A 15,644-nucleotide genomic window follows, 5' to 3' on the forward strand; every position below is an offset into this window, starting at 1 on the left:
GATGGCTCAGATGGTAAAGAACCTCCTGCAATGCAGAAGACCAGGGTTTGATCACCTGGTCGGGAAGATCCCCTGGAGAAGGAAATGGCAACTCACTCCAGTATTCTTGCCTGGAGAATCCCATGGACAGAGGAGCCTGGTGGGCTACAGTCCATGTGGTTGAAAAGAGCTGGACACGACTGAGCTATGAACACAACACTATATATAATACCTCAAATCTTGATCCAATCCCTCCAGGACATTCAGAGTAATATCTACTTACATTTATATAAATATAAATATGTACTAAAATATATATTTAAAATATGTTTGTAAATATACACATATGTAGTATATCTCCATGAAAATGCTGGATGATGTAGGGATCAAAGACCAAATGCAAATAACTTTGTAACAGATCTCTGTGTGTTTATGTCACAAATTACCCAAGAATGATACTCAACAGGCATGATTTTGGATTAGAACGGCCCATTTTGTCGTTTCTCTTACTAATGTAATGTAAGCCTCCTTGACAACAGGGACTATATCTGGTTTGTTTATCCTTAGTTATCATGCTCCTGGAATACTGAATGTTCCCTATTAGATATAAAATAAAGATTCCATAACTGAATAGTAAAAGGGGTTGATAACGTGAAGGAAAGAGGTTGTCTGAAAAAAAGAGAAAAGTTTTAGGTTATGGGTCAGAAGAGCAGCAAAATGCAAAAAAGACTGTTTTTGTGACACCAAGCACGTCAAATGAAAATTTCTACTTAACTTGCTTTGACAGTGATAGCTGGTACATGCATAACTTTTTTGAACAGATCAAAGAGTCCATGATACTTTTTCTCCTTTTATTTATGTTTAGGTCTGAAACACATTCTAGGAGGAGATCGTGATTTTATACGTGATCAAAACAAAATAGATTGTTTTGCAACTAAATCTGCATTCTAATTAAATCATCAACTATACTTTGAAAAAGTTTATTAGTTCCACAACAGCCAAGATCTACATTTAGGTAAAGCACTTCATTGTTGGAGAACTTCAGAAGAGTGATCCTGCATGTCGTGGGCAGCCCTGCCTGCTTTATTTAATCCTGAAAATCCTCTTTGCTTCTTCCAAATTTTTCTCATCCATGGGAGGCTTCCTCTGGCTGCCAGGCTGCAGAAACTTCTTCACAGCCGGGAGACTGCTGACTCTGGCTTTCAGGCCCTGCAACCCACGAGAGCACAGCTCAGAGTGCTGCTAAAGACGAGCCCCGTCACTGACACAAGCCAGGGACCCCAAGACCCTCCTAGACAAGGGCCAGCCAAGGCCCCTCCATCAGCACCAGCAGAAGGCTGGACACAGACACCAACTAAGACAGGAAGATGACAGCCCAATAGCATTTTCCCCAGAGATGTCTTAGTGCAAGACTCTGTCCAACTTTCTGAACTTCCTAATTATCAGTCCTGCAGGTTCACCCTCGAGTGCAGTATGAGGAAAAGAAATGTGTCAGATATCAAGACAGGAAAATGAAAATATAGGGCAATTGGGCTGGAAGTGAAGACAGAAAATATGAATGGTAATCCGTGAGGCAAGTCAGGACCAATCTGCTCTTGGAGGGGGAGAGAGACAGGCAGAGAGAGACCAGCATGTGAGAGAAGGAACAGGAGCCGAGGGGAGAAAACCACTCAGCGCGGACCCTAGCACCTCAGTCCCAGGGTCCAGAGAGCAGATGCCGAGGTGGGGGGTGTGTCTGGACCCCAGAGCCGTGGGAGAACTCACCTTCAGCAGAGGGAAGTTGGCCAAAAGGCTAGGGTCCAGCTCTTCCACATAGTAGAGAAGTTCAACCAGGTGGATGTCAGCCTTGCTCAGCTTGTTGCCCACAAGATAATCTTGTCCGTGATTCTTCAGCACCTGGCGAATGGAGGGGTCAGATCAGGGACACAGGTCCTGGCAGGCTGGACCCCTGCTCCTCCCCTGCCCCACTTCTATCTCTGCCCCTCAGTGAGTGGGTGGGAACCTCAGACCTTCTGCTCCCCCTGACACATAAGCAATAAATTAATACTTGTGAAGTTAATGAAAGAATGATTTAAATTTTATAAAGATGACAGTGTTGGTTTAAGCTTTTTATTTACATATAAGCCTCCTGTATCTTACAATCATTTTTTTTTTCAGTTTGTGATTTCTGTTTAGCATGATTTAAGGTAGTCTAATCATGAAACATTCTCCTCTTACATTTAAAGAGAAATATTACAACTAAGATGTATACTAGGTGTAATGATGGAACATTAATTTCTTGGTTTTGTATGACTTTCTTTAAGAGTCTGAGAGCCATGTCCCCCAAATTTGTAGATTATTTTCTCCTGAATAACTTTTCCCCTGTCTTTTCATCTCTACCCCACCACCCCCATATCTGTTTAGATATGTTTCATCCACTCCCAAAACACTAACGCATTCTGCTGACTGGCAGCTGCTCTCATGTCTCCCTACACATGGTATCAGAATATTTTCTGATGTATTGCTGACATCATGCTTCTCTTGGATCAAAGCCCCTGCACCACGTTCTGAGGATCCATCTACTCCAAGCTCCAGTGTGGCTCTCAGAGCTTCTAAAGCCCAAGTTCTAAGTATGTGAAATTCCATTGAAAAGGGAATTCCAGATTGGTCTGAGTAAACAGAAATGTGGCTGAAAAATTATAACTTGGGTAAAACTGGTGCAAGTTTTGCTCATTGTTGATTTCTATAAAGTGCCCTGAGAATCAGAGTACTACATTAGTATTCAGACAGGCTCACAGAGGTGAAGGTCAATGCCCTAGCAATGCCAGGTACTATTTTCCCTTGTCCTTTGATCTCAGTGCCAAAAATACTGAACAGTCCACTCACTTTTTCAAATGCAGGGAAATAACGGTTTGTTGTTCTCTCTTTGATCTGAGCTATTTTAGCATCTTTTTGATCAGGTGGGCACAGTGGTAAATGCATGATCATTTCCCCCAAGTCTTCCACGCCCTCTGAGTACATATCAATCCTGAAAGACAAAATGACCAAATTGTCAGATATCTCCTGCCTTAGGTTTTACAGTTGAGGGGGCATCAAGAAATGGCAAAGTCATTCACCTCCATTGGGTGCATCTTTCTATGCCAGTCATACAGTTATGATTTTTTAAATTAATTTTAACATTTCATTCCAGAACAAATCATCTAGATAGATATATATGTCTAATATTTTTGTTATACACATGGCCAAATATAGGAAGAGCATATCAGTGACCCAGGCAGAGTCACAAGAATGAGAGAAAAGGGTGGAAGCAGGGCAGGCAACCACGAGACCACACTTGGGTTTGCCGTCTCTGCTGTGGTGTGGCCTGTCCACAGTTAATGTGGTGCATTAGTACCACCTCAGTCGTGTCGAGAGAGAATCCTGGCACCGCCACCCCCATCACATCCTTTTCCCTCTCTTGTCCTGTTATAGCACGAGGCTCATTTAGCTGCCCAATACCAGCACTCCTTTCAGGTACTTCCCATAGAATATGGTTTCACAATGCTCTCCATATACTGTTGCTGGACTCTGGCTTTGTTTGCATTTCTCAAGACTCTACCCAAAATATCCCCTGTAATAGTGCATTTCTTCATTCTGTTCCCACAGTGCATATTCCACATAATTTTGTTGTTTTTCTTCCAAAGATGACTTCCTACAAGAGTGTTCTTGAGTAAAAAGCTTTGTTGAAATATAACTCACATAGCAGAATGTCACGCTTTTCAAGTGTAAAACTGCGCAAGGGGTAAAGTCTCAGGATTCTGTACCATCATCATTCTCTAATTCTAAAATATTAGTATTTTCATCACTCCCAAAAGAGATTTTTTTTTTCAGGCATTCAACATTCCTTACTCTCTCCAGCTTTGGCAGTCACTAAACTGCTTTTGGTTTTATGACCAGGAGTGTCCTGAATGTGCCAGACAAACGGAATCCTACAGTATGCCTTGTTTGTGTCTGGTTTCTTTCTGTAAGAGAATGTTTTCAAGTTCCCTCCATGTTGAAGCATGGATCAGGACTTCATTTCTTTTCGTGGTCACATAATGTTCCATTGTATGGATGTGCCTGCCTGTGTTCATCCATTCACCAGTTAATGGACATTTGTGCTGTTTCTGCTTTTTGAACGTTATGAACAACAGCACTATGAACTTTTGTGTACAAGTTTTAGTGTGGTTGTATTTTTAGTTCTCGAGTATATTCCTAGTAGAGGATTGCTGAGTTGTATGGTAACTCATGTATAATTTTTTGAGTAATTGCCATATTTCATGATTCAATCATATGGTCCCATCACAACACAGAGGAGCCCCCCCTCCAAATATGGCTGCAATGAATAAGTCAGGCTGCTACATGTGAAGTGTTAGTTGTTCAGTTCTGCCTGACTTTGCGACCCCATGGACTGCAGCCCACCAGGCTCCTCTGTCCATGGGATTTTCCAGGCAAGGATACTGGAGTGGGCTGTCATTTCCTTCTCCAGGGGATCTTCCTGACCCAGGGATAGAACCCAGGTCTCCTGCATTGCAGGCATTATTTACTGCCAGAGCTATGAGGGAAGCCCCTGGCTGCTATAGACATACTCAAATGTTCCAGACAACCCTAGCATCTTGGGCTCAATATCTGCTAACCTTTGTCAAGCGACCAATTCATAAAAAGACTGATAAATAAGGTTCCTGGTCATCATTCTTATAATTTCTGGAACTTAAAAATCGTCTCCTCTAGAGACTTCCCTTCTAAGGCTTTATCCTCTAGACACTCAGGTGCTTTGTCCCTTGTCTCTAACTGTTGGTGGGTGTTAAGCTCAAAAGGGCCTGAGCTTCTGGTGTTCCACCGTCCTCCCAGCTTCATAGTCCATCTGTGTTTGGAGACCTCTGTCACCGTTCTATATCCATGGTGCACATCCTTACATAAACATATTAAAATGAATTTATTTAATTTATTTGTGTGACTGTGCCGGGTCTTAGTTGTGGCATGTGGGAACTTTTAATTGCCGCATGTGGAATCCAGCTCCCTGACCAGGGATCGAACCCGAGTCCCCAGCATTGGGAATGCAGAGTCTTAGCCACTGGACCACCAGGGAAGTCCTACGTAAATTCTTGGTTCCACTTCAAGTTTACTCTTCCCGCATCCTCATAGGTCTCTGTAGTACTGGATCTCAGTTACATCATGAAGGTCTGTACTGCTGTTGGTCATGATCTCTGTGAGCACATCCTGCTCACTCAGGGAAGCACCTAAATTGTTCCTATTAATCACAGATGAAAGAACAGAAAAAAAAAATACCGTACAGGGCTCTCTCCTTCATGTCTTTCCCGTAGAGGTTGTATTTGGTGGCAATGTAGTTGAGAATGGCTCTGGTCTGCACCAGCTTCATCCCATCAATTTCAACCATTGGCACTTGCTGGAACATCAAACTCCCATCTTTTGAAAGAAGAAGAGAAGTAGAGTGAGATGTTGGATGAACCATGCTGTTTAATTAAACTGAAATTTTTTATGAATCAAACTTTTTGTGGAAATGGCTGAAGACATAAAAGGAAACAAAAATTTTTACTTGGTAAAATATCAGTAGGAATAGCATTTTGCTTTTAGCTTCCTGGAGTCCTTCTTATCAATTTGCCTCTTACTTTTCAATCTGTCATTTCACTTTTTATTTCCCATCCAGATGATGGTATGTGTCTTTATTTTATGTATTTGACTTGCCTTCATGGATTTTTTAGGAACAATATGGGAGAGGTTCTACTAGCCAGTTGCCAAGTCAAATGAGATATTTCTAAAGTAAGCCTCCTGTGGTTCATGGCGTTAAGGGCAGTTCTAAGAGAGACTCCTACATTCGGTGTTTTGTATGCTCATCAAATCCCACCCCCAGACAGTGCCCGGGGCAACCCTCTTTTTCCAACTCCATTGCTGCTGGCCCTTGTGCTTTATCTCCCTCCTCACACACTCACCTGGACTTAGAACTATTTCAACACCAGTTGGTTGGTCGAGTCTGCAATATTGCTACAATATTACTTTTTGAAACCCATTAATGAAAAGGACTCATGGCAATGGCTGGGCTTCTTTCTCTTCTCTTCTCTCTGATGCATGTGTTTTTCCTGACTTTGGGTGGGAGGGCTGTGTGGCATCCTGAACTGGTATGGTCACTCACAGTGCAGAAAGGCAGAGAGAGCACAGAGAGGGCATTCATGGGGCACCGGGGCTGGCTCCTTTAGCAGATACTCGAGTTCCAGCCCAAGTCCTGGGTGAGCTGCAAGACCTCCTAGAGGAGCCCCAACCTTTACCTTTAACCACGTTTCTCCCACTCCCCTGATGCACACCCACGATGCACACACATGGCATTGCTAGTGTTCTAACCTCAACTGAAGACTTTTACTAGATACTCCCATCAGAGGAATTTAGTTCTTGGTCTTACCGTTTCTTAGCTTATCCAGGTCTTCTGGTTGTTCTATAAATTTCTCTTCAAACTGAAAAACAGAAATAGTCAATGAGTCTTTGTTATTTCATTCCATAGCATTCATTGCTGAACTTGAACGTCCCCTGTCTGATGCTATGTAGAAGATAAGATTTCCAAGTTTGGCAGAGGGCAATGATTATGGCTTCTTGGAAATTCAGATTAGAGCCACCAAGATAAATGTGTGGCTTGTAGCACATAACTGCTTATTTTGCGGGTTCAGTTCCCCTCCTCACTGTCTCCATCTCTGTCAATCATTAGATATGCTTTGGGAGGAGGATGTCACTGGAGGGAACAGACAGCAAGTTCTAGTTACGGAGTTTTAATATCTCTGAAAGCCTTTCTCTTCCTATAAGGTCAGGACAGGGTATTGCATGTCCCCCATCATGGAGTATCCATGGGGTCAGTGATCCCCAAGATGTCACCAGGGGCCTCTGCTGTATATTACCTCTTCCCATTCAAGTTTATATTTTAAAAGGGGTCTTGATGGTGAGGGACTTCCCTTGTGGCTCAGACAGTAAAAAATCCAGCTGCAATGCAGGAGACCTGGGTTTAACCCCTGGGTCGGGAAGATCCCCTGGAGAAGGGAATGGCAACCCACTCCAGTATTCTTGCCTGGAGAATCCCATGGACAGAGGAGCCTGGTGGGCTACAGTCCGTGGGATTGCAGAGTCGGATATGACTGACTTTCATGTGTAGATTCTTGATGGTGAAGAGTTTGGGAACTGGGAGTTTCTAACTTGCTAAACAGTTCACTGTGGATCTGCATGAACTCACAGGGTCAGTCTGTGCAGTCTACATCTCCCTCTCAGGCTGGGCTGGACAAGAGGAGGCCTGGATGCTCTCAGCGTCTCAGCACCCTCCTGTGCTGAACTCAGTCCGCCCAGGAACTCTGAACACATTCTTGAACCCCAAGGCTGGACCGCAGTGAAAACCGTTGGTTGTTGATTATTAGAAATTAAACAACCTGGAATGGCACTGTTTGAATTTTTCTGTGTACTTGTTTCTTCACACACTTGAGAATGGATCAAGCATGAAGCAATCAAGAAAGTGTTATCTAAGGCTTAGGTAAACATGTTGTTAGGGAGCTAAGGGAGCACACTAGAGCTTCCCTTTGCAGAACCCCACCTCACCTGAAGCCCTCCTTTACTGCTCCCCGCTAAGGGACCAAATCTCCAGAGTCTGTCCACGACTCCCTCCCCAGGGAACCCTCACAGAGTTGCTGGGTTCCTCTGACCTGGGCTGAGAAGTGCTTTTCTCAGTGACACCTCTAGAGGGCAGCACTCAACAGAGTCCCACAGAAACCTACAAATTTGCTGCGGGGAATATGGAATTGTAACTCTAAAATGTTTGGGTGTCCTTCTAGGTGCTCCCACCCCCCTTTTAATCACCCACACACTTGTCTGCATCCTCACTAGAGTGTAAGCTGCCCAAGGGCAGGGACTGTATCTGTTTCATTTATCCCTGTATCCATTCAGTTCAGGTCAGTCACTGAGTCGTGTCTGACTCTGCGACCCCATTGACTGCAGCACGCTAGGCCTCCCTGTCCATCGCCAGGTCCCGGAGTTTACTCAAACTCATGTCCATTGAGCCGGTATCCGTTAACCAGCTTCAATAATTATCAGTTCTATTATATTACCCAATTGTAAGTCATTTATATGCTTATCCCCCTTCCCCTTGTAAGAATTTGAAACAAATCCCAGATATCACATATTTTCATTTAAATACTTCAGTGTGTATTTCCAAAATATAAAAACTATTAAAAGTAACACAGTACATTATAATACCTAACACATTAACAAAAGTTACTGAATATATCTATTGATATTTAATGTTCACATTTCTAATTGTTGTATAACTGTCATATATAATATTTCACAATTTTAAAAATCAAATTCCAACTTAGGACCACACAATGTGATTAGTTTCTTAAATTTATTCTAATTGTTTATTCTCTTTGACAGGAAGAACATTTAATAATCCATAAGGACAAATCTGTTTATCTCTTAATAGCTGACAAATTTTCTTTAATGAAAAACAGCAGGTCATTTAGAAAGAACAGTCTCCTAGCTCACGTGAGAGAAATAGTTTGATGCTGTCAATTTATATTCAACTGGAGATGAAACCTACCTCCACTCCGGCTGCAGCCAGGAGCCACCGAATGCACTCCATTCTGCCACGTCCATTGAAGTAGTGTAACTTGGGTTTCCCCGCCATGATGGCAGTCTCCTGGTTTCTCTAAACATTGATGAATGAATGAATGAATAAGTGAATGAATGAACAAAGATAAAACCACAGAAGCCAAATGCACTTTATGATATATGGCCAAACAGCATCAACAGTGCTGAGGAAGTGTCGACCTCCTTCACGGCAGAGTTGGAAGAGTCCCTGGAATGCATTCCTTGGTCTGTATTCTAACCTCCTTTAAACCAATCATGGAAAATTGTACCAATCCATTCTCCAGTCTCCACTGGGTAAAATCTGATTGTCTTGGTAGGCTAAGAGGTAAGTCTGTGGTAAGGATGATGGGTGGGTATTAGAGAGGGAAAGGACTAGAGAACTAGTATATATGTATTTTTAATTAATGCATTTATTTGACTGTAATGGGTCTTCTCTGTGCCAGGCAGGATCTTCTTTTCAGTTGCACCATGTGGGATCTTTAGTTGTGGCAAGCAAACTCCTTAGTTGTGGCATGTAGAATCTAGTTCTGTGACCAGGGATTGAACCCAGTCATTGGAGAGCATGAAGTCTTAGCCACTGAATCACCAGGGAAGTCCTGAGCCCTAGTATTTACTGCTGCTGCTGCTAAGTCTCTTCAGTCGTGTCCGACTCTGTGCGACCCCATAGACAGCAGCCCACCAGGCTCCCCTGTCCCTGGGACTCTCCAGGCAAGAACACTGGAGTGGGTTGCCATTTCCTTCTCCAATGCATGAAAGTAAAGTGAAAGTGAAGTCGATCGGTCATGTCCGACTCCTAGTGACCCCATGGACTGCAGCCTACCAGGCCCCTCGGTCCATGGGATTTGCCAGGCAAGAGTACTGGAGTGGGGTGCCACTGCCTTCTCCAGTATTTACTGAAAACCTCCTAATGGTCCTGCTCCAATAACCTCTTTGGATGTTTAATCCTCACAACAATCCCATGAAATAGTTTTTGTGGTTTTTCTAGTTAATAAAACCAAAGCTCAGAGGTTACATGGCATGTTCATAGTCATAATCCAGTTAGTGATGGATGCAGATATCCACACCTAGGATTAAAATGAGGACGAGGCTGGAACCTACACAGATGCAGGCCCTGGGACCCTGGGAGGGAGGGGCCTTGAAGCCAGAGAACTTCAAAGAGAGTGAGGAGGAGGAGGTGGAGACAAAAGCCATGTTCAGCTCCTTGGCTGTTACACTGCATTAGTTCAAAAGCTGAAATTAGGACTCAGATTTGCTTAACTGTTGCTCAAAAATCCTAATTCTTTCTACAGGCTTAGGACGCTAAGTCCTTCCATTTCCTTGCAATTCTAGATTCTACCTCTCTTGGTACATCTTCTATCTAGAACAAGGGATGTTGCTGCATGAACTTTACAATCTGGGATGGAACCGACATTTGTTCAATGTCTGTCACGCAGTGGGCATTGTCACAAATTTATCTTCATTTCATTTAACCCTCCCAAAATCCCTGCTGTGAAGTTTGTCATTGATCTCACTTTGCAGTTGGGAATATTGAAGTTTCTAGGGTAATTTGCCCAAAATAGGTGGTGGACCTGGGATTCAAAGCTACTTCTATATGAATCCAAAGCTTGGTTTCATTTTTCCATATTAGTGTTTTTCCAAATGTGCATGACAATCCTTCAGTGGACTATGAAATCCACCAATTTTTAAAGTAGAAGAAAATAGAAATAGGAAATATCAAAGTGCCTTCTATGTTCAAGAGGTAAGCATCATTCCATGAAATTTTAGTTTTGCTGTGTGTATGGGTAAAGGAAAGCACATGTGCACAGTTATCTGGTCATTGGAATGGTAAGAGATACTTTGGTTGGGTCAACTCAATGAAGTTTAAAAGCCCTTGGTCTACAGCAGCCTGTCTGAAGGGTGGACATAGCAGGGGACAGAGAATGAAACTCAAAGGCTCTGGACAGAACTAGTTCTATTATGACTGTGAAAGGAAACATACAGGACTCATAAAAAGCAGGAATCCCAAAGCCAGGATGTATGGACAAACAGCTGCATTTTCTATGCAAATCCCAATGTTTAGAAAGCACTAAGATTCTCTTGCAAAATTTTGTTGTTATGGAGCTTGGGACAAAAATATACTTCTCTTTACCCAATAATCATCTCCTGAAAAGTATACACGACATGAATTTTAGATACCAAATGTTTTCAATATCCACATTTTAAATGTGAGATCAACGGTCTAACCTTTGGAAAATAAAGGATCCCTTGGAAACCTATTTATCTCATCTGTCAGGAAGTTGGAGATTGTGTACATTGTACTTTTCTTATCATGGGGAACGGAGGAGCTGTGATTCAGCAGAATTCTGAGAAGGTGTCGCTGTGAGGTGGAAGTCGGAGATCCCCCTCACACTAAGCTCCTTCTCACACTAAGCTCCCTTATTCAATGACCAAGGATCACGTTACGAAGGGAAATGAATTTTTAACTTACATAATATTTTATCATATCTTTCTTATAATATCTTTCTTCGTCTTTTGACGGCTGGGGCAAATGTGGTATAAACCTCCTGGTCCCTAGAAAATGAGAACTAGAGAGATTCAGTGACTTGGCATCAGTCACACACGTGTGTTCCTGATTCACACTCAATAACTAGCAAGTGTGTCCACCTCTAGGACAACTCCGGGAAACGGCTTCTAGGATCCTATTATCAGGAGGAGGAAACTCGAGTTCAAAGACCTGAAGCTACTTTCCTAGCTCACTCCTTTTGTGAGCACTAGGGTCCTTTGAAGGCATCTTCTGACTTCTGATCTGGGGCTCCCTCTCAACCAGGTAACACTTATGCCCTCTCTCTGCTGATCTCTGAGACCTTCAATATTAGTTTGTTACCCATTCAGAATCCGTTAGTCAATTAACAATTAAATGGGAGAGAAGGAAACATGAAATTCATGAGTTCCTTTTCTGTTAGCTGATTCCTAGGACAGCAGAGCCTGGTGGGCTGCCGTCTCTGGGGTCGCACAGAATCGGACACGACTGAAGCGACTTAGCAGCAGCAGCAGCCGGGGCTTGATATGAGGAAGCACAAGCTGGAATCAAGATTGCCAGGAGAAATATCAATAATCTCAGATATGCAGATGATACCACGCTTATGGCAGAAAGTGAAAAACTAAAGAGCCTCTTGATGAAAGTGAAAGAGGAGAGTGAAAAAGTTGGCTTAAAACTCAACATTCAGAAAACTAAGATCATGGCATCTGGTCCCATCACTTCATGGCAAATAGATGGGGAAACAATGGAAACAACAAGAGACCTTATTTTGGGGGGCTCCAAAATCACTGCAGATGGTGACTGCAGCCATGAAATTGAAAGATGCTCGCTCCTTGGAAGAAAAGCTATGATCAACCTAGATAGCATATTGAAAACCAGAGACGTTACTTTGCCAACAAATGTCCGTCAAAGCTATGGTTTTTCCAGTAGTCATGTATAGATGTGAGTTGGATCATATTTAAAGCTGAGTGCCGAAGAATTGGTGCTTTTGAACTGTGGTGTTGAAGACTCTTGAGATTCATTTGGACAAATAGAAGATCAAACCAGTCAATCCTAAAGGAAATCAGTCCTGAATATTCATTGGAAGGACTGATGTTGAAGCTGAAACTCCAATATTTTGGCCACCAGATGTGAAGAACTGACTCATTGGAAAAGACCCTCATGCTGGGAAGGATTGAAGGCAGGAGAAGGGGATGACAGAGAATGAGATGGTTGGATGACATCACTGACTGGATGGATGTGAATTTGAGCAAACTCCAGGAGTTGGTGACAGACAAGGAAGTCTGGCGTGCTGCAGTACATGGGGTCACAAAGAGTTGGACATGACTGAGCGACTGAACTGAACCGAACTGATACGAGGAAAAATGGATAAAAACATACCTTACTTTACCTGAAACCCTAAAAACTTACTATGAGTAAATTGAGCACTATTATAACTATGTTTGACCTTCACAAGGAGGTAGGCTTATATTCCCTGAAAGGAATGTCTGTGTGTGTGAGTGTGTGTGCTTAGTTGCTCAGTCGTGTCCGACTCTTTGTGACCCCATGGACTGCAGCCTGCCAGGCCCCTCTGAGCATGGAATTCTCCAGGTAAGAAAACTGGAGTGGGTTACCATTCCCTCCTCCAGGGGATCTTCCCAACCCAGGGATCAAACCCATGTATCTTGCATCTCCTGCATTGGCAGATGGATTCTTTACCACTGCGCCACCTGTGAAACCCAAAAGGAGTGTGCCCTGGGATAATCCAGTGTGAACTAAAGGAGCTGTATCTGGGAGCTGGTGGGGAGCAGGGCCCGGATGACAGCGTTTCTTAGCAGAAAGAAGGAAGGCTTAGAGGCTAACTGCTTTCCTTATGAGGTACATACACTCTGGGGGGTTGTTTAATCTCTTTACCTCAGCGTTCTCTTTTAAAATATAGTTATATCTACTAGTGAAGCCTGATGAGAAAATTAAAGTATGAAAAATTCATAATAGGGACCAGGAAATTTCCCTCCTGCTCCCAGTTGCTGGGAGATGGGCAAGTCTCCGAGCACACTGGGCAGTGTGTGTCTATTTACCTCTTGACTCAAAGGTCTTGTAGGCATAAGAACTTATACATAAGTCATTCTGGTTCACTTTTTATTTGGTTTGTGTGAAATATTAGTGATGATCACTGATTAGTTAACTTGGATTGCATGAAGTTTTTGGCAAAGGTTTAGGGAGATACATCTCAGCATATTTCCCTTTTGCAGCCCCAAGATTGTAGCTGGCCCCTGGTGGAAGCATGCACCCTGCCTTGCCTTGCCCGTCAGGCCTGGCCCTGCCCCACTCACTCCCTGTTCTGGACTCCCTGGAATTTTTCCTGCCCTATCCCTCACCCCCTTTGCCACAGCAGGAGCTCAGGTTCTCACTCTCAACACCTGATGGAAAAAGATCCCTTCTCTCCAACCTCTGGTTCCTTACCTGAATATGCAGACCCTTCACAGATCTTTTTTCAACACCTTATTTCTGGTTGATGTCTGCGTATTTCCTCCTCTTAACAAGTTTCCTTCACAGCTTCAAAGGCCTTTGTTTCTCCCCCAATATTAGTACTTACAACAGTGCATTAACTCCTGCATTCTGATTCGAACGCCGCTCAATTGTGTCCAACTTTTTGCGACCCCATGGACAGAAGAGCCTGGCAGGCTACAGTCTACGCAGTCTACGGGATTCTCCAGGCAAGAATACTGGAGTGGGTTGCCATTTCCTTCTCCAGGGGATCTTCCCAACCCAGGAATTGAACCCAAGTCTCCTGTATTGCAAGCAGATTCTTTACCATCTGAACCACTGGAGAAGCCCTGTACCTTGTAGCCAGGTGAATGTTTGTGCTTTTTGAAAGCTAGTTTCTGCTCCCGTATTATTTAGTTTTCCATCCAGACCACTTTTGGAGGTTTGCCAAGAGTTGAAACCCAGAGAGAGAAGGGGACTTGCCAGCTGGCTAATCACAGCACAGAGTTTCTGTTGACATTCAGACTTATTCCTATAATGATATATCTTAATTTTCAGTCTTCACAGCCCACGTAGTATTACAATGTCACAGTTTGCACCCGTTGTGTGTTGACTCTGTCTATGGAGAAACTTACTTCAGCAAAAACATCTACTCTCTCGTTCGCACTGGTCATATTCTCCGATTGTCTAAAAAATTCTTTTTTCTCTTCACATCATGAATTTTTCCCAGATCTGAGTTCTCACACTTAGTGTTTTACATTCTTTATTTTTACACTTCTGTAAAGCTATATTCAACAAAAGTAGACTAAACAACTTGAAATGTCCCTTAAGAAACCACAATATGAGTACAAAACAGTTTTTCTTGTGCTATGGGCACATTATACTGACATATAAAATCAGTACTTACCTTAGGACTGTCTGTCTCCCACTTGGCTCAGCCCCTGAATGCCAGGTCCACATGTGTTTATAAGCTGCTGTTACAGTTGACTAACTCCGCCTCTTTCAAGAGGGCAAGAGCCCAGTTAGGGAGAAAGCTCTCCTACAGTGTTCAGAGCTGCAGATTCCATGCTAGATTTAAAAAACAAAAAAAAATGATGAATCATTCCCTTATCATGATACAACTAGTTAATATGTTCCTTTCAAGGTTGGCAATTAAGATTAAACACAAAATTTCAAGTTGCTGGACCCACTCTGCCAGAAGGTGAAGTTTTGAAGTATGACTTTTTCTTTCCTTCAGCTTTTTTAACCATGAGAAAAAAATTGAAATATAGTTACTTACAATGTTGTGTTAGTTTCAGGTGTACCACAAAGTGATTTAATTTTATGCATATATATAGTCTTTTCCAGATTCTTTATGCTTATCAGTTATTGCAAAATACTGAGTATAGTTTCCTGTGCTATATAATACATCCTTGTTGCTTGTCTCTTTTACATATAGTAGTGTATATATGTTACTCCCTAATTCCTAGTTTATCTCTCTGCCACCTTTCCCTTTGGTAACCATAAGTTTGTTTTTTAGGTCTGTGGATCTATTTCTGTTTTGTAAATAAGTTCATTTTTTTTTTTTTTTTACAATTCACATATAAGAGATATCATATGATATGGTATTTGTCTTTGACTTACTTCACTTAATATGATAATATCTAGGTACATCCATGTTGCTGCAAATGGCATCATTTCTTTCTTTTTTTATGGCTGAATATTATTCTATTATATATATGCAACATCTTCTTCATCCATTCATCTGAAGATGGATATTTAGATTTCTTCCTTGTCTTGGCTACTGTAAATAGTGCTGCAATGAACACGGCACATATCTTTTTGAATTAGAGTTTTCTCTGGCTATATGCCCAGGAGTGGGGTTGCAAGATCATATGGTAAGTCTATTTTTAGTTTTTTAAGGAACCTCCCTACTGTTCTCTATAATGGCTGCACCAATTGACATTCCCACCAACAGTGTAAGAGACTTACTTATTCTCCACATCCTCTCCAGTATTTATTTTTTACAGACTTTTTAATGATGGTCATTCTGACTGGAGTGAGAGGATGC

The 15,644-nt window shown here is 42.4% G+C and overlaps 1 protein-coding gene across 1 annotated transcript; it reads right to left on the reverse strand.

Moving 5' to 3' along the window:
* Nucleotides 1-816: 816 nt before the first annotated feature.
* LOC147346963 (glutathione S-transferase A2) lies at nt 817-14,536 on the reverse strand. Its single transcript, XM_086369074.1, has 7 exons — nt 14,502-14,536; nt 8,561-8,668; nt 6,392-6,443; nt 5,271-5,403; nt 2,845-2,986; nt 1,744-1,875; nt 817-1,188 (listed from the first exon to the last, which is right to left on the reverse strand). The coding sequence occupies exons 2-7, from the start codon at nt 8,645-8,647 to the stop codon at nt 1,063-1,065; spliced, it is 672 nt and encodes a 223-aa protein (XP_086225200.1). The 5' UTR covers nt 8,648-8,668; nt 14,502-14,536; the 3' UTR covers nt 817-1,062.
* Between the last annotated feature and the right edge of the window lie 1,108 nt (nt 14,537-15,644).

Source organism: Bos grunniens, chromosome 23 (genome assembly GCF_055505025.1).
Source record: "Bos grunniens cultivar Pamir isolate PY7600 chromosome 23, Bosgru_T2T1.0, whole genome shotgun sequence".
NCBI classification, from domain to species: domain Eukaryota; kingdom Metazoa; phylum Chordata; class Mammalia; order Artiodactyla; family Bovidae; genus Bos; species Bos grunniens.

Bases quoted from the DNA above. Each gene is read 5' to 3' on its own strand.
- LOC147346963 (XM_086369074.1), bottom strand. From the start codon at position 8,647: ATGGCGGGGAAACCCAAGTTACACTACTTCAATGGACGTGGCAGAATG. The intron at 1,876-2,844 runs GTGAGTGGACTG...TCCATTCGCCAG, and splicing joins ATTTCCCTGCATTTGAAAAA to GTGCTGAAGAATCACGGACA. The intron at 1,189-1,743 runs GTGAGTTCTCCC...CGTGGGTTGCAG, and splicing joins CCAACTTCCCTCTGCTGAAG to GGCCTGAAAGCCAGAGTCAG.